Source organism: Nannobrachium achirus (assembly GCF_963921795.1).
Source record: "Nannobrachium achirus genome assembly, chromosome: 15".
In the NCBI taxonomy this organism is placed as follows: Eukaryota; Metazoa; Chordata; class Actinopteri; order Myctophiformes; family Myctophidae; genus Nannobrachium; species Nannobrachium achirus.
In genome coordinates, this window is record NC_137822.1 from 25,520,912 (window position 1) to 25,540,328 (window position 19,417).

At 42.1% G+C, this 19,417-nt stretch overlaps 1 protein-coding gene across 1 annotated transcript in view; it reads right to left on the reverse strand.

Annotated features, from left to right (window-relative positions):
* The window catches only part of bcr (BCR activator of RhoGEF and GTPase), a gene marked incomplete at both ends in the record, with an annotated part of 136,197 nt that overhangs the window by 36,309 nt on the left and 80,471 nt on the right, over positions 1-19,417 (reverse strand). Inside the window, 4 exons of the mRNA XM_080742999.1 lie at positions 1,045-1,185; positions 2,607-2,659; positions 3,122-3,182; positions 13,052-13,159. Of these exons, the coding sequence (XP_080599125.1) occupies positions 1,045-1,185; positions 2,607-2,659; positions 3,122-3,182; positions 13,052-13,159 (363 nt within the window). The remainder of the gene's footprint in view (positions 1-1,044; positions 1,186-2,606; positions 2,660-3,121; positions 3,183-13,051; positions 13,160-19,417) is intronic.

Genomic DNA, 19,417 nt, shown 5'->3' on the forward strand with positions numbered 1-19,417 from the left:
TGTGTGTGTGTGTGTGTGTGTGTGTGTGTGTGTGTGTGTGTGTGTGTGTGTGTGTGTATGTGTGTGTGTGTGTGTGCGCGCGTGCGCGTGCGTGTGACGTGTGCGATGTATGCGTCAGTGTCCTAGGACATGGCCGTTCGCAATCCATCAGAGAGAAAGCAAGAGAGAACAAACAGGCAAAAGCATCTGTCCCTGGTTTTAGCTGTTTGAAATGCTGCACGCTATAGCTAGAACTACACAGAGCATAGCAGTACATTCTGTAGCAGCTAAGCTACCTAGCTGCGTGTGTAGCACGCACTATGCTGTGTTATTAACTCATTCTTTTTTACAAGTTAGCGAAGTCCCACAGGAAAACAGGAAATGACGGCATCGCAACATGAGATCACCGTCTGTTTCCTGTTAAATATTTTGATACCAATACTTTTGTACTTTTACTCAAGTTAATTTTGAATTTCGTAACAGGTTATTTCTACATTGCAGTATTGATACTTTTACTTACAGTAAGTACAACATTATAGTACCACTGTTTTTTTGTATAGCACAAAGAATGCGACTTTGAGCGTCTCATGAGTGTGTGTTTTATGCACTTGATGTTTGAACCACTTGAAACCCAGCATCCCTATGTTTTTGGGTGGAACGTTCGCCAAAAATAACAGATCTACAAGCTCACAACAGCAAGTAAGCTCAGCAAGCTTGTAGCTTGGCTATTTTTGGGGGAGGAATTTGGTGCATGTGTAGACTGAAAAAGGAGCGTACCAATGTACAGTTGTAACTTCATGTCCATTTTACTAAATATAGAGGGTTCGAGTGGTTAAATGTTCGATTTTAAAGATTTTGGGGCTTTTATGCCTTTATTGATAGGACAGTAGACTGACAGGAAATGGGGAGAGAGATGGGGAGTGACATGGGGCAAAGGTCATCCGGATCAGGAATCGAACCGGCGACGCCGGCAGGCATCCATGCCAATGTGGCGGTGCCTAAGTGGTATGCACCTTGACCAGTAGGCCACCGGGCGCCCTAAATGTTAGATTTTACACTCCTTACCTCTCCCTTTTTGACAGTCATGGACTGACGGCGAGGTGTTGTCTCCTCGTTGATGCTGGAGAGGAAGTTCTGAGAGATCCTCAGTGCATCCTGCAGGAGGGGGTGGTCGGGGTGGCCGGAGGGCGTGTGTTTCAGCAGATCCTACAGCACAGCACAGCACACACCAATACACTTTTTCAGTTGACACTAGTTTTCTATAACAGTCAGACTTAACTCTCAAATACCTGGAACGCGCCCGAGTCGCGTTAGATTTGAACCACTTTAACCATTATTTTATGCTTTAACTATTGAAAAATAGCAGATATACAAGCTCACAGCGCGGCACCGAGTGCCGCGCTGCGAGCTTGTAGATCTGCTATTTTTGAAAAAATCGTGAAAATGTGCGCAAGTCTTTGAATATCTTTGACCCGATCTTTGACCCGACTTCTAAATCCTTCCCCTAAATCATGTTGTTCTCAAACTTTTTCATGTCAAGGACCCTCATAATTACAGGTATTCGGCCACGGACCCCCATCTCAAAATATGTTGTTCCAGGGACCCCCCAGAAGCAGAGATTTGAGTTACAAAAGTCTGCTTTGAAAAATATATATTGAAAAATGTGCACACATTTTCACGATTTTTCAAAAATAGCAGATCTACAAGCTCGCAGCGCGGCACTCGGTGCCGCGCTGTGAGCTTGTATATCTGCTATTTTTCAATAGTTAAAGCATTCAATAATCGTAGGCCTAAATGGGTTAATTTAATTCAGAATTTAGTCCACTGTTCCTATCAATAATGTATCTGGCTGTTACAGCACTGGTTCTCAGTGTGGGGTCCAAGGACCCCCAGATGTGCTTGAGGGGATTCTAAACCAGTGCTGTAACAGACATACCAGTAAGACTCCCTAATCGGGAGATAAAAGTGTCCGTCACGTCGCATAGACAAACTTTATAAGGCAATCGTAGGCAATCAGGAGGGAATATGGGAAATGGGACAGATCCATGTTGATGACATGGCTCTAGACATACTGTGTACCACTTTGCGTGATTTAAGGCCAAAATCTGTGGGAGCAGTGTCCAAAGACGTGTTTTGGAAAGATTGGCCTGATGGTGGCGCTAGAAGAGGGCCATGTGAGAAATCAGGAGTGGAGGTTGTGATTTGCCATCCAAGGAGTGTGTGTGCAAAGTTTGGCATTAATAGGGCCAACGGTGGCAGAGATAAGAGTAGGGGAAAAGTGTGACATGACGTGGCGGACAGACGGAGGGACAGCCGGTGGAGCTTTTCATAGCAACTTGCGACCCGACGGTCGCAATCAATAATCTGTATATTGAAACTATACAGTCCACACTATAGGATGGCATGTCCACAAACGACCTGGCATCAGTCTAAACATAATAATTACATTTTGCCTTTGCATAAGCCTGCAAGGTTGTCACGTCAAGGGACAATTGTGGTGACTAAACACTTGCATTGGGTGATGCTACATTTGCATTATATGGATAATAGAGAGGAGACAGGTGATCAAGAACAAGACAACTGTTGTGATAGTAAGTTATACAGCCTTACGGCGTGCTTATACTCACATGTAGCACCAGCGTGCTGCGAGTGACTCTGTCCACTGGTTTGTACAGCAACGCTATGGAGAGGCAAGGAATAATTCATGTTTGTTTCTGAATTATTGTAAGGGATACTTTGCAGATTTTTATCCTACTCTAAGTCATATTGTTCTGATACGAAGAGTTATATATACAGTAAAGTGTGCAAAGAATACCCGATTCTGTGTATTTAGAGCCTTCACAAAATGCTGAAATGTCCACACAATGTCAACGCATTACTGATGCACTTGACGCCATGCCAAATCCATAGGTCTGATATTTGATTGAAACAAGTTTGTAAAAAATAAAAGACCAATCGATATGAAACAGAATTTTAGAAAAAAACATCATTTTAGACAAAAGAATACCAACTTCAGGCCGCATTGCATATTTTGACAATTGACTACAAATCACAGTATATTTCACCTTACCGTAGAGGCCATGGCCATGTGACACAATTAGCTATTTCTTTTGTTAATGTGATATAACAGAAGGTGACTTACTTTCCAAGGAGTTCTTGGCAGACTGATCCTTACAATCCTTAGTGCTCCTAACCTTCAGGTTCTGAAAGAAAGAAGTTGGATATGATGAGTAGATGTGAGGGGGAAACAGACATGGTTGGATATGATGAGTAGAAGTGAGGTGGAAACAGACATGGTAGACATAATCCTACTTTGGCTACGGGTGACTGGTTTCCTACAAGCCAGAAGGTTAGGATTCAATATGACTTGAACCTTAGCAACCCTGCATTGAATACTTTATTGGCAGTTTGCAAAAAGTACAGGAAAGCACACTACAATACAAGGGCTGCTAAGAGGATTTTAAACCCAAGAAAGCATAAGGCCTGTTTCCATTGGGGTCCATTTAATGACAGACAAATACTATGCAAAAACATCACGTTAGAAATGAAAAAGACAAATATGTACAGTAACATTCTGGGTGGATCATTCGTGAAAATAGCACTGACATCCAGAACTGAACTTGTAGATTGGCTATTTTCGGCGAAGTAATTTGGTACAGAGGGGACTGACTACAGTACATAGTAGCCAACTGCGGCGAAGCTTACTAAGTATAGAGGTTTTAAGACGTGGTTAACTCTCAAATACCTGGAACGCGCCCGAATCGCGTTAGATTTTAACCACTTTAACCATCATTTTATGCTTTAACCCGGTGCCGCGCTGTGAGCTTGTATATCTGCTATTTTTGAAAATCGTGAAAATGAGTGCAAGTCTTTGAATATCTTTGACGCGATCTTTGACCCGACTTCTAAATCCTTCCTCTGAATCAGTGGTTCTCAATTTTTTTCATGTCAAGGACCCCCAAAATGACAGGTATTTGGCCACAGACCCCCATCTCAAAATATGTTGTTCCAGGGACCCCCAGAAGAAGAGATTTGACTTACAAACGTTTGCTTTGAAAAATATATATTGAAAGATTTGCAAACATTTTCATGATTTTTCAAAAATAGCAGATCTACAAGCTCGCAGCGCGGCACTCGGTGCCGCGCTGTGAGCTTGTATATCTGCTATTTTTCACTGGTTAAAGCATTCAATAATTCTAGGCCTAAAATGGGTAAACAAGGTGGAAAAAGCCCAACCATTTCATTAGCCATACCAGCTCCCACCAGATTGTGCCAGCCTCAGCAGTATTTCCCTAACCATCTCACTGCCTAGGAGTCATGCATCATTACGTGGACCATTAACAGCGCTCCATGATGGATTCTCTGTCTCTTATCTAGACGCCAAGCTTAATGTTAACTTGTGAGTTCATACAAGATAATAGATGATTTATTAGAAGCTGCAAAATGGATATGACGATTTTAAGGAGGTCAAAGCAAGGTCTCTGTATGGAAAGATATCTCACCACAGAGTTAGTGTCTCAGATGCACGTGAGACTATTTATATGAACAACAGTCTGTTTCTATATCTGTTGCCATTTTTGTCTTTATTTTTTATAACTATGCATCTTGTGTACAGTATCTGTTAGCATATCAGCTGCTATTCTAACCCATTCAGAACGGGTACACATTTTGTGTATCATTATTTTATGCTTTAACTATTGAAAAATAGCAGATATACAAGCTCACAGCTGTGATCTTGTAGATCTGCTATTTTCTTTTTTAAATCGTGAAAATTTGAATTTTGACCCAATTCTATAAGTGTCTTTTGAATCCTTCTAAGGTTTTTTGAAAAACCTATGTTTCTATGTCAGCAATCTGGCTATAGCCATCTTCAAAGAAAAGGTCCTTTTCACTTAACACATGGTGCCAACCCCGAGTTTCCCGAGTTTGTATTGGTATTTATTTATTTTTTTTCAAATTCTTTTTTTTCAAAAATGTTTTTTGGACCTCCAGAAATGTGTTAGGCATGATCGCGATCGCGAAATTGCATGTTTAACCCCCATACCAACCCATTCTTTCAAACATGGCAGCCATGTTTGTTTACGTCTGAAGAAAACATGATGGCTGATAAATCATGAATGCATGAACGGATTTCCAAGCGGATTTCCAAGCTGATTTTTTTGTTTGAAAGCTGTGAACAGTGGGCACACACGTGGTGCATCATCTAGGCATGGGTGTGCACGATCCGTGCACTATAAATTACATGGAAGTCTATGGAGACCATGGCATCGCGGGACATTGAAGAGAAAAAATCATGGCACCAAAAAAGTTAACTGGAGTTCAGTTAGTTAGTCTGTTCTTGAGAGACTGCTATGTCAGTGGTTCTCAAACCTTTTCATGTGAAGGACCCCCAAAATGATATTTATTTGGCCACGGACCCCCATCTCAAAATATTTAGTTCTAGGGACCCCCCAGATCGAAGCACAATTTGAGTTGACAAACGTTCGCTTTGAAAATACATATATTCAAAGATTTGCACACATTTTCACAACTTTGCAAGCTTGCAGCGTGGCACCGAGTGAGCTTGTATATCTGCTATTTTTCACTGGTTAAAGCATTCAATAATTCTAGGCCTAAATGGGTTAATTGAACTGCCTCATTCCAAGACCATTTGTTTTCTTTTAATCATGCATATTTGGAATATCTGACGTTTATGACACGTTTTCTTTGTTTTATTCTATTCTTTTCCCCTTCCTTGAAAACTGCATTTCACTCACTGTTTTACACCTGTAAACCTATGATGTGACAATACATTTCAAGTTTCACATTATGAGAACATTAAATGTTATTATTAGTTTTTTTATCAGTAATACCTAAAGGCAAATGTATATTGAAATGTTTTTGTAGTAGTGAGAGAAGTCATCACGGGGACCCATTCATGCCTAAATGATAATCTCTTATGGTCATAGACAGAGTTCAATTTATCAGTTTGTGGTTTTTAATTAAATTGTGATATATATATAAAAAAAGAGCCGTTCAAAAGACTGGCTCATTTTAGTCTTAGGTACTTTGTACATTTTGATTATAAGTTCAAATCACTTCAACCCTATATACATTTCAGCCATATATACATTTCTGCCGTCTAAATCTACAAAGTACCTAAGACTAAAATGAGCCAGTCTTTTGAACGGCTCTTTGTAAGGAACGGATCTTAAATCCGGCTCACTTCATAGAGCCATAAATCCCATCTCTAGCTTTCTGTTTCACCGTAAACCTGTTGCCTTGATTGTGATGACGCGACTTCAAAACAAACAGTGGAGACACATCCGACGAACGAGCGTGACTGACAACGCACACGCCTGGCCATGCGCGCTCCCTTTTCGTGCACGTCTTTGTTTTGACCGGAAGCATTTTAAAGTTAATTTTCTTACTTTACAGGGCACTTTTTGGAGCGGTTTCAAAGCAGTATGGTACTACAGGCTTTGATAAACAGCTGGAGCTGTGGGTTTTTTTTAATGGAAGGATTTTTGATATTGTTTTTTTGCCGCAGAAACAGGTTACTGATTGATTCCCATTATATATTTTTCGCCGATTCTGGATTTACCATTAAAGAAGGTTTTAAAAACAAAAATTCTAAAGTTTATTCCTTTGGGTGAACTACTCCTTTAACACCCATCTCCTGAATGCAGACATGCGCGAACGCACGCACGCACGCACGCACGCACGCACGCACGCACGCAAATGTTGAGTTGATAAAAGCAGCGTGGGTGAATAATAGCATAGAGGATTTGCAGCTAAACTCGCGATCAAAATGAGCATAGTACACGTGCCGTAGTACATGCCTATTTCCATACTAATGTTGTGAGAATAACAGCTCTCTGAACTGTTCTTCTTGCTAATGGTGCGTACTGTGCTCTGCTGTGAGCCAATCATCCCCGCAACATCTGTTCGGCAGAACGACCTTATAGCCAATCTAACGGGGGCAGCAGCAGTGGCTCAGGAGGTAAATGTGAGCGCGCCACTTGGGAATCAAGGAGTGCAACCGGTTCAATCCCCGGCTCCTCCTGGCTTTGTGTCAAAGTGTCCTTGAGCAAGACACTTAACCCCTAAATGCTCTCGAAGAGCCATGTGGTGCCTTGCACGGTTGCCTCTGTCGCCAATGTGTGAATGGGTGAATGTAATGCAATCTGTAAAGCAGATAAAGGTGCTACACTGATGCACCATTTGCATTTACCCATGACTTTGGCTACGTACTGTAGGCTAGGTGTCACTTTTTCTTCAGAAGGCAAACCATATACCTGAAATTTAACAGTCACTAATAATAGCTATTGTATCAAGGCCATTATAATTCACTTGCAAGAACTGCACTTGTGTCCACATTAAGGATTGGACAAAAATGTCACGTCACGATTATTGTGAAAGAATTGCGATTTACGATATTATTTCGATAATCAAAGTATCCCCAACATACCCAGGGGGCAAAGGAAGGTGTGCTGCATTTGCCCCGACATAAAAGGTTGTCCACCAGAAATATTATCTATGACCCAGTAGGATCACAACCTATATGGACAACCCGGTCAATTTGTTCGGAAAAGTTCCAATATGGCCGCCTCAATATTAGCCCCTATTAGTTTTAATGGGGGGTGAATAGGGAAGAAATTTAAACTGAGGGATATTTCCACGAAACTTCACAGGTTGATCAATGGTATACATATGAACATTTTTTGTATTGCATGTTTCCATGAAATCCAATATGGCCACCACAATATGGCCACCATAATGTAAGGACCCAGAAAATAGGTTTTGCCTCTAACTTCTGAACCAGATGAGCTAGAAACGCAAACTTGGTGTCTATTTCATGGTGTCTGACCATGGGAGACTCAATGGAATAGCTAATTTTATTATTGGGTGTGTCTGGACCTTTATTGTGCATATTTGCAAGATGGTGGACTCCCAAAATAGAGCTTTAACATAATTTCTACCATGATTGTTGACTGCTTTTGCAAATACAAGCAATATGAATCCATTTGCTAAGAGGGCATGCAATTCCCTTCTTCGCACATGAAGTTCAATCACCCGAGAGAGACTTGGAGTAGAACCGCTAAAGAACATTATTTTATACTTTGGCTTTTCAAACATATACCCAGGGGGCAAAGGAAGGTGTGCTGCATTTGCCCCGACATAAAAGGTTGTCCACCAGAAATATTATCTATGACCCAGTAGGATCACAACCTATATGGACAACCCGGTCAATTTGTTCGGAAAAGTTCCAATATGGCCGCCTCAATATTAGCCCCTATTAGTTTTAATGGGGGGTGAATAGGGAAGAAATTTAAACTGAGGGATATTTCCACGAAACTTCACAGGTTGATCAATGGTATACATATGAACATTTTTTGTATTGCATGTTTCCATGAAATCCAATATGGCCACCACAATATGGCCACCATAATGTAAGGACCCAGAAAATAGGTTTTGCCTCTAACTTCTGAACCAGATGAGCTAGAAACGCAAACTTGGTGTCTATTTCATGGTGTCTGACCATGGGAGACTCAATGGAATAGCTAATTTTATTATTGGGTGTGTCTGGACCTTTATTGTGCATATTTGCAAGATGGTGGACTCCCAAAATAGAGCTTTAACATAATTTCTACCATGATTGTTGACTGCTTTTGCAAATACAAGCAATATGAATCCATTTGCTAAGATTTATGGCACAGAAGGGACTTATACCTGTATTATTCTTGAGTTTGCATGTTGTCAAAATGGCTGTAAACGAGATATTATATTTCCTGTCCGATTCTACTGTATGTAGTTGTAGCAATGACTTCAGATAAAATCAGAGACCAAAACAATGTATCTTAGAAATTATTTTTTTATTTAAAAAATTAATAAAAAAGAGAGAGATTATCTCAATGAAATGAATGCAACTGCCTTTTTGGGTCTTTCACACATAGACATGCACATGCTTTCCAACAACTTCAGCTTCAGGGAAATTATAATGAACACATGATTAAAACAGGCTGCATTATAATGCAAATAATTGCTAGTCACTATCACTGTCATGTGTACCTATCCTGCTGCATCTTGTCTCCAGTCCTTGGCAACGACACCCCAAGTAGCATGCAATTCCCTTCTTCGCACATGAACAGTTTTTCTGGCAGCCTTTGATACAGCTACATGATATTGCCTTGTCCATTGATATAGGCCAGGCTGGCTCTGTAGATGGACAGGGGACTGCCTTCCCATGGCGACAGCATGATATAGGCATCTATATCATGCTGCCACCCACCTCCTAGACCTTCCAGAGCTGTGGGTGAGAACAGAGCAGGATGCATATCTTCCTATCCATCACATGGTCTCAGCCCTTGGACTCGCACAGTGTCGTGCCCTGCCCTTTATTCACAGCCTGAGTGGCAGAGATACCACCAGCTATCCCTTTTTCACTGGAAAGAAGGCATGGTTCAAGACCAGCATGGGTCTAGATCTCCCTGCACTTCAGGAGTTTGGTGAAAATTCCTCTTATTCCCTCTCAGAGGATGTCAAGAATCAGGCTAGAGACCTCACGATAGCTGTATATGCATCAAAAGCTGACCATTCGGAGGACTTTGACCTGGCAAAGCTGAGAGTGTACAAGTTCCTAAATAACCGATCAACCCTGTTGAAGCTGCTGCCACCTACAGAAAATGCCTTTGGCCTGCACCCCACTCTTGCAGCCATAATAGATAAAACTGCACACATCGCGAAGCCAGACATCCCTTGCTTCACTGAATATGGATGGTCTCTCAGTGATGGGAAGGCAGTCCCCTGTCCATCTACAGAGCCAGCCTGGCCTATATCAATGGACAAGGCAATATCATGTAGCTGTATCAAAGGCTGCCAGAAAAACTGTTCATGTGCCATCCATCCATCCATCCATCTTCAACCGCTTATCCGGAATCGGGTCGCGGGGGTAACGGTTCCAACTGAGACTTCCAGATTTCCTTATCCTGCGTAACTTCCTCCACTCCCTCTGGGAGTATACCGAGGCGTTCCCAGGCCAGTCTGGAGATATAATCCTTCCATCTGGTCTAAGGTCTGCCACGGGGTCTCCTCCCAGTGGGACGTGCATCGAGGACCTTCCTAGGAAGGCGCTCGGGGGGCATCCGTACTAGATGCCCGAACCACCTAAGCTGACTCCTTTCCAAGTGAAGGAGCAGCGGTTCTACTCCAAGTCTCTCTCGGGTGATTGAACTTCATGTGCGAAGAAGGGAATTGCATGCTACTTGGGGTGTCGTTGCCAAGGACTGGAGACAAGATGCAGCAGGATAGGTACACATGACAGTGATAGTGACTAGCAATTATTTGCATTATAATGCAGCCTGTTTTAATCATGTGTTCATTATAATTTCCCTGAAGCTGAAGTTGTTGGAAAGCATGTGCATGTCTATCTGTGAAAGACCCAAAAGGCAGTTGCATTCATTTCATTGAGATAATCTCTCTCTTTTTTTATTAATTTTTTAAATAAAAAAATAATTTCTAAGATACATTGTTTTGGTCTCTGATTTTATCTGAAGTCATTGCTACAACTACATACAGTAGAATCGGACAGGAAATATAATATCTCGTTTACAGCCATTTTGACAACATGCAAACTCAAGAATAATACAGGTATAAGTCCCTTCTGTGCCATAAATCTTAGCAAATGGATTCATATTGCTTGTATTTGCAAAAGCAGTCAACAATCATGGTAGAAATTATGTTAAAGCTCTATTTTGGGAGTCCACCATCTTGCAAATATGCACAATAAAGGTCCAGACACACCCAATAATAAAATTAGCTATTCCATTGAGTCTCCCATGGTCAGACACCATGAAATAGACACCAAGTTTGCGTTTCTAGCTCATCTGGTTCATAAGTTAGAGGCAAAACCTATTTTCTGGGTCCTTACATTATGGCGGCCATATTGTGGCGGCCATATTGGATTTCATGGAAACTTGCAATACAAAAAATGTTCATATGTATACCATTGATCAACCTGTGAAGTTTTGTGGAAATATCCCTCAGTTTAAAATTTTTCCCTATTCACCCCCCATTAAAACTAATAGGGGCTAATATTGAGGCGGCCATATTGGAACTTTGCCGTACAAATTGACCGGGTTGTCCATATAGGTTGTGATCCTACTGGGTCATAGATAATATTTCTGGTGGACAACCTTTTATGTCGGGGCAAATGCAGGTTTCCTAAAAAAAGGCTGGTTTGCCCCCTGGGTAACATCCATTATCCTGGGGTGGAGCATGCCAAAAAATAGCAGATCTACAAGCTCACAACGTGTCGCGTTGAGACGCGGTGTGAGCTTGAAGATCGGCTATTTTTAACAAAGAGATTTGGTAGAGAGTGAAATAAATACTTTATCAAGTATGTTATTTCCTGGTCCGTTTTACGAAATATAGAGGGTTTAAGTGGTACCGGATATGCAGCTTGACAAATAGAAGGTGAATTGATCCCAGTGCAGAGTGGAGGATAATTTCACGATTAATTTTAATCTCCACAATACGATTATTGGGAGTGTTTTTTATCACGATAAACGATAATAACGATTATCGTCCCATCCCCAGTCCACATAAGCCGATTGCTGTGTCAAATGTTGCCTGAGCAGCTACAGTGTGAGACCAACTGTTTGGCAGAAACTTCCTTGTATTGTATATCGTCGCTGTCGGGTGGAAACCTTGTATGTCCAAAACCGTTCGTTTTGCATTTATCATTTTAAAAATGATTTAAACTAGTGAAAACAGCCGATCTACAACCACACAACGCCTCGCACCGCGAGGCGTTGTGTGCTTGTAGATCTGCTGTTTTCACTACTTTTGTGCGACAGCCTTGTATGATGAAGCAGGGCATTACTTCGCGAAAGAACGTACAAATTTGAAACTTGGAGATACGAGGTTGCTGCTGGTTCATCCAGTCAATGGATCACCCCAACAACCACAACATGGCATGCTGGGCTGGGCTGGATGTCCCGCTCATGACCTGTGTTTCACGTAATGTTTCAAGTAAAAACAACATGAGTTAACATGTTACACTACAGCAGGGGTCTTCAACAGGGGGTCCGGGACCCCTATGGGGTCCTTAGAGTTACTACAGGGGGGCCGCCAAATCCTTGTGTGATAGGATAATTATTTTAAAATAACATCTTGAACCCTCGCATCCCTATTGTGAGGAGAACTTTGGCCAAAAATAGCAGATCTACAAGCTCTCAACGCCTCGCGCAGCGAGGCGTTGAGAGCTTGTAGATCAGCTATTTTCTGCAAATAGGTTTGGTGTAGAGGTAAAAAAAAAGAGCAGACCAAGTACGGAGTGAAAGGTCATGTTTACAAAGTATCAACGATTTAAGTATAGTTAAATGCCTGAATAAACACATTAACATGAATCCAACATAGACTGATGACAGTGCTGTCAAACAAGTCTATGAAATTATCTATGAAATTGATGAAAATCTGCATCACACATTTATACAATATGTAGAGGGGGTCCCTGCTTCATCTCTCTCTCAGCTAAGGGGTCCTTGGCCTGAAAACGTTGAAGACCCCTGCACTACAGTATATAACATGAAATGTTACAACTTTGGACCACTTTAAACCTGGCGTTCCCTGTTTCTTATTAAATTGCTAGATACATTTAAAACATATCAGACAGTCTACAGTCTACATTCACAGCGCGGCACCGAGTGCCACACTGCAAGCTTGTAGATCTGCTATTGTTGAAAAATGATCAAAATTCGAATATTTTGACCCGTCTTCTAAATCCTTCTAAGTTTTTTTTGAAAAGCGCATGTTTCTATGTCAGTGGTTCTCAAACTTTTTCATGTCAAGGACCCACAAAATTACAGTACATGTATTTGGCCGCGGACCCCCATCTCAAAATATTTAGTTCCAGGGAACCCCCACAAGCTAAGATTTGAGTTACAAATGTTTGCTTTTAAAAAGATATATTCAAAGATTTGCAAAAAAATGATTTAAAAAAAAAAAAAAATAGCAGATCTACATTCTCGCAGCGCAGCACTCAATAATTCCAGGTCTAGATTGGTTAAATCTCTTCTTGTGCCCGACTCACCTCAGAGATTTCAGCAAACTGCGTGTTGGCTTGACAGCACTTCTCTGCCGTCTCCACTGCCAGCTCATAGTTGTCCACGAAGGCCCGGTAGACGCCCAGCTGACTGGCCTGCCACACAGCAACACACAAAGGAGAGGAAATGCATGTCAATTATCACTGAAAAGTACGGCTGTTCGAGAGATCCTTAAAACTGTGCGTGGTTCTCAAGCGTTTACATTTCAAGGAGCCCCAGTTTGGTATCGAGCATGGTGATAATTGAGGCAGGCACTGCAATCAGGATGTCTCCACGCTTAGCCTCACTCTATCAGACTTCATTCTCATTCACTGACAAGCTAATACATACATATACCCACGGCAGTCAGGCAGTTTCACTCACTCAGTCCCTTCATTCTCATTCGCTATCACACACACACACACACACACACACACACACACACACACACACACACACACACACACACACACACACACACACACACACACACACACACACACACACACACACACACACACACACACACACACACACACCTAAATTATATAAAAAATAGGAATTGAATTCCAAAAAGGTAGCACATCCAAAGATTTTAATCAGGAGGACAAAGTACTCACATTTCGACTTATTTATTTGCCCACACCAAAACGGAAGGCTTACGCGTTTCGACTAAGAGCCTTCATCAGAGCCGAAACGCGTTCCGTTTTGGTGTGTGCCATTAAATAAGTGGAAATGTGAGTAGTATTTTTCTTAAATACCTCAATTATATAGTTCAGTCTAGGCCAGTGGTTCTCAACCTTTTCTAGATCAGGGGGCCCACTTGAAAATCTTGACAGGCTTCTGACCATCTGACCTCTACGTGGGGTTGCGACACGAGGAATCCGCTGTAAGTGCTCAGTTCACACTTCACACTAGAAAATACTGTTCCTGTAGAAATCCATCTTACCCATTTATATTAGATATTGTGACGTCACGTGAAGCTTGACCAAATCTCAAATCCATTATATTGTCGATTTAAATAACAATTTAATTTTTTTTTTTATACAAATAAAATTGCTGCTTGGCTTTTAGGCTTAGTAATCAAAAATCACACCCAGTGGGTGTGAGAGGTGCCTCAACAGCGCCAAATGTATGTAGGTCACCCAGTGGTATTGCAGCTGTTGAGGCCGTACTCATACGGACAGACAGACAGACAGACATACACACTCGGTCAAATGCTGGAGCAGTAGGCACCGCTCAAAAATGGACAGGGCAGATATGGCAAAACAACTTAAATAGAAGTTAAAGTATTTAATGGAATTATCGATATTTAATCATTTTATACTATACAAAATTTGAAAAATACAGAGGGGTTGCCAATTATTTTGAAGGGGTCGCCCACGCCAGATGATTTTCTTAGTTTGCTAAAAGAAAGAGAATTGAATAACAAAATAAATAATTCATTATAAAGCTCATAATCTTCGGTTTTCTCAGTTAATATTTCAGTAGAAGCACAATCAAGACAAATTAGCCTTGATTTTTTTGGAGCAAGCAAGAGAGAGAGTGAGGACGTTAATGTGTGTGTCAGTGTGTGCGCGTGCCTGTGTGTGTGTGTGTGTGTGCGCGCGTGCGTGCGTGCGTGCGTGCGTGCGTGCGTGTGTGCGTGTGTGTGTGTGTGTCTGTGTCTGGCAAGACACACTCCTTCTTTTTGACACATAAACTCAAATTGCTCCGTCAAATTTTAAGAAAATTTCATAGGATAACAGAGAAAAGTTATTCTGTGTACGGATTAGAAATGTTTACTCTGTAGCCAGACTCGCCATGGCATGGAAACAGTTGCTCTCATCAACACGGTGGATAGATTTTCCTGTTACAGAAAGATCCATCTAAAAGTAACAAACACCTGACACCCCACAAGTATCGTCCATCTTGACCGCAATTGAGAAACTCAGCGTGTAAGAACCCACGCTGGTTGAGGCACAGCTATTTACGATGCAATGCAAAAAACTTGAGTTCTCACTATGGATTCACCTGCTATATAATTAAATGTATATCAGCCCGAACCTGTACTGTGTGGAGAGGCGAGCGGGTGGGGTCCCGTGAAATGCCTGTGCGCGTGATCGTTCATGCATGCGCTCATAGGCGGCAAGAGCTGGATTGTGGTCATCTTTGTAAATATCGGCCAGCGTTTCTCACAGACCACCACAGGCCAGGTCCAAAATGGTCCCTAACTCAGAGAATGTGCAAATGGTTTGCACATTCTGAACAGTTACATTGGATTTCACAGTGTGGATTAGTGTACAAAAGGTATCAACTGGGGATCCTTTAAATGAAAAAGGTTGAGAATAACTCAACTAAACTATTACTGGAACCTCAATCTACAGTGCAAAAATCCTCAGTGGTTATTTAACTCAAACAATGTACGAACAACAGAGTTACAGGGTCCATTTATAGACCCCTAGGCTACTTAAAGCTATACTGTGTAAGTTGCTCAACTGGTGGTCTGTAGCAGTATAGCAAACCGCGGTCGCGTTTGCTTTTTTCGTCCGTTTTTCGCTCGCGGACCGGGCCGTCAGACCACCGCGTCCGCCTCGCCTCGCCGAGACGCTTTCAATGAGGTCTCCCGTGTCCTTCTACGAGCAGCGGTTGGAGAGTTACATGCTAGACTCCTCCAGTGTAAACACTGCAGTGTACTTCCTGAAGGCGTGTTTCCTAAACCCACCAGAGAGCCCGGCAGTGTATGTTCTGCGCTGTGATTGGCCGGCAGTGTATAACCCTCGCTGTGATTGGCCGGTAGTGTGATGACGCAATTTTTCCGCGAAAACCGGTCCCGGGCAGGGATCATAGAAAACATATAAAGAGAAGGCTTTAGAAGCTGAAAATAACGGAGTGGGGGTTCTAAAACTTTAGCGATTTAACAGCTAGGACCATTTTAAGATTTGTTTTATAAAAAAAGTTACATGGTACAACTTTAATATAAGTAGCCTACTATTTTCAGGTATTTTTACTTTACTGGAGTATTTCCACATTTTCAGTACTTTTATTTCTACTCCAAATGTACAAGTCGAAAACAAACAAGCCGTCAGAGATTAGAATTCAGGTGTCTTAACTTTCTCCTCCCGTGCTCTGGACGTTTTTACCGGCTAATGGCTAATGGCCATGTTCTGCCGTCTACTCGACTGGAAGCACCGGAGCGATCCTACAGCGCTGGTATAGGCTAATGTTGACTGTTCTGCATGACTTCTCCCCCCGCTCATACAAACACAGTGTGTGTGTGTGTGTGTGTGTGTGTGTGTGTGTGTGTGTGTGTGTGTGTGTGTGTGCGTGCGTGCGGGTGGGTGGGGGGGGTGTGACAGAAAATAGCTGAGCTACAAGCTCACAACATGCATTTCTCCCGGTCAGAGAGACCATAGTCATGCATAAGTCACGCGCCATTTCAAAGTGTTTTCAGAGAGACCACGTGTCTTACTGTACTGTATCATACATGATGATTTAGGGCCGTGTCAATGGAGTACTTTAACCACCACTGGAACCACTGATCTTGAAGAAGGTCATGCACTGCAGACACGCGCTTATTGATCATTCTAAGAGTAAACAGTGTGTTACCAGGGGTGTCGCACCAAATTCTGGGCCCTGGGTACTTTAACTATTGAAAAATAGCAGATATACAAGCTCACAGCGCGGCACAGAGTGCCTCGCTGCGAGCTTGTAGATCTGCTATTTTTTAAAAGTCGTGAACATTTGTGCAAGACTTTGAATATTTCAAATCCTACGTTTTTTTTTAAAAACCTATATGTTTCTATGTCAGTGGTGCTCAAACCTTTTCATGTGAAGGACCCCCAAAATTATATGTATTCTGGCCACAGACCCCCATCTCAAAATATTTAGTTCCAGGGACCCCCCCCCAAAAGCAAAATTTGAGTTACAAATGTTCGCTTAAAAAAATACATACAGTATATTCAAAGATTTGCACACATTTTCAAAAATAGCAGATCTACAAGCTCGCAGGGTGGCACTTGGTGCCATGCTGTGAGCTTGTATATCTGCTATTTTTCAATAGCTAAAGTATAAAATAATTAAGGCTCCTCCACCTTGGGCCCTAGTAACTCAGTCCCCCCCCCTTGTGACGCCCCTGCCAGGGTGCTAGCCGGGTCTGTTGCCATGGCAGCCAGTGAAGCCTGCACTGTGGTGGGGTTAATTAATGATCACTGTAACACAGACTGTAAAAGCACATTAAAAATACGCATGGCGGAATTAAACTGCACCAAATGCCTGCCAGTGTCGCCATCCATCTCTAGTCTAGAGCACACTGAAGACCGATCAATTCTTCATTCAAGCCAAAGAACAGAAAACACATTTAGTTACAGTACCACGTGCATTCAGCACACACACACAAACTCACAGATGCACGCGCACACACAGCTTTCGAGTAGAAAACTAAATGTTGCTAATAAGAGCACAATAGGTATCTGTTAAGAATGACCTATTACAGGTCACTGAACACCTTGCTAATGAGTATTCACAGTGCGTTGTGTGTAAGTGACGACTCGAAATTACGCTAGTACTTATCAATGGTCCGAGTTCGGGGTGGGGGGGGAAGCCAGGCGGGGAGGGTGATTATTGTCATTGCATCTAATCCGATGGGCTGGGGGCATCTATCAGCAGGGAGTGTTGGGCGGGAGAAGTAGGACGAACGCTCTACTGTATGTCCTCCAAAAGTATTGGCATCAAAATGTACTTGAAGTACCAAAAGTAAAAGTACTCATTATGCAGAATGTCCTGCTTTAAAGTTATCATATGTCTCAAATAAATAAATACAATATCTTTTGAAATTGAAGATCTATAAGCTCACAAGGCATTGCGATGTGAGGCGCTGTGAGCTTGTAGATGGGAGAAGTTTAAATAGGGCTGAAGTGGTTAATGTAAAACTACAATATTTGTCCCCGAGATGTAGTGGAGTAGATGTAAAAGTATAGTATATATCGGAAATACTCCAGTAAATAAAGCACTTGAAAATTGTATGTTAAGGTAAGGTGTACTTAGTTAACTTATAATTCTTGCCACGGCAGTGCTTAAAGGGCCAGTTCACCTCTGGGACAACCAGATCTTATTTTATTGTTGTTTGGGACAAGATCAACACAATCCTGGGTCATTTTTTGTGTTCAATATGTGTTTTGAGATGTATTTCAGCATGAATGATGATGCATTTTGCATCATATGAGTCATCACGCTGCATCATATGATGCAAAATGCATCATCATTCATGCTGAAATAATAAAATATCTCAAAACACAGATTGAACACAAAAAATAACTCAGGATTGTGTTGATCGTGTCCCAAACAACAATAAAATAAGATCTGGTTGTCCCAGAGGTGAACTGGCCCTTTAAGTGATTAAACTGTTGCTGGGAACAACCCCACAAGGACCCCAGGGGGTCCCCGGACCCCACTTTGCAAACCCCTGCCATGTGCTTAGGTCCAGCTGACTCTTAGCCCTTCACAGCATTCCCGGTTCTTTGCTGTCACCATGGTAGTGGTACACGTAATCTAGGTCAAATTCGCTCACAATCAGATGCAAGTTGTCATACTTATACACACAAATGCACTGTACATAGACGCATACAAGACCACAAGCAGCAACACACACACGCACGTTTGTGTGTGTGCGTTCTCCGCACACACAATCAAAGAGGGCAAGGAGTAAAGCAATTTTCGCTGTGGTCTGCAATCATACATAGTACTGTATATCCCCACAGTGTCAGCATCCTGCCCAGGGCAACAATCAATCTGGTCCACAGTGGTGGCCATTCAGACCGTGACAGTCTCACTACTACACAGAACAATCCTCAAAGTTAAAGTTAACGCTGAGAGTGTACAAAATGTAACCAAATGGACCCATGAGGGCACACTCTCAGAGTCAAAATGAACACTCTGGATTTTTTCGTGTTGTAAAACGCAGAACAGTGTCCCCAAAATGTCCCCAATCTCAATAAAGCTAAAGATATGTTAGTTTAGAAATGTTGACAGGCATATATTCATTGTAGCCTTTTTCAAACCAAGTTGTGAACTTATCGTTGTGCTGTGCAACACTAGTGACTAGTTCTCTGAAGGTAACAGACTCAAAGGTTGCGATGGAAAGCATCATTGATCAAGCATGTTTCATATCTAGCTAGCACTTGCATTACGTGGCTTGGCAATCAATCTATTTGGTTCACTCTGGGTGACATGCTGTGGCGATTTTGGTGGAGTAGATTCTAGCGCCATTTATCTCCACAAAGTTAAAATAATGTTTCCAAGTTGCAAAGCTGCTGTTGTCTCGAGATCTCGCCAGCATTTGGAGACACGAAAACTCTCCGCTCCGTCTCTCTTCTCTTCACTGTTTATGTGACAAT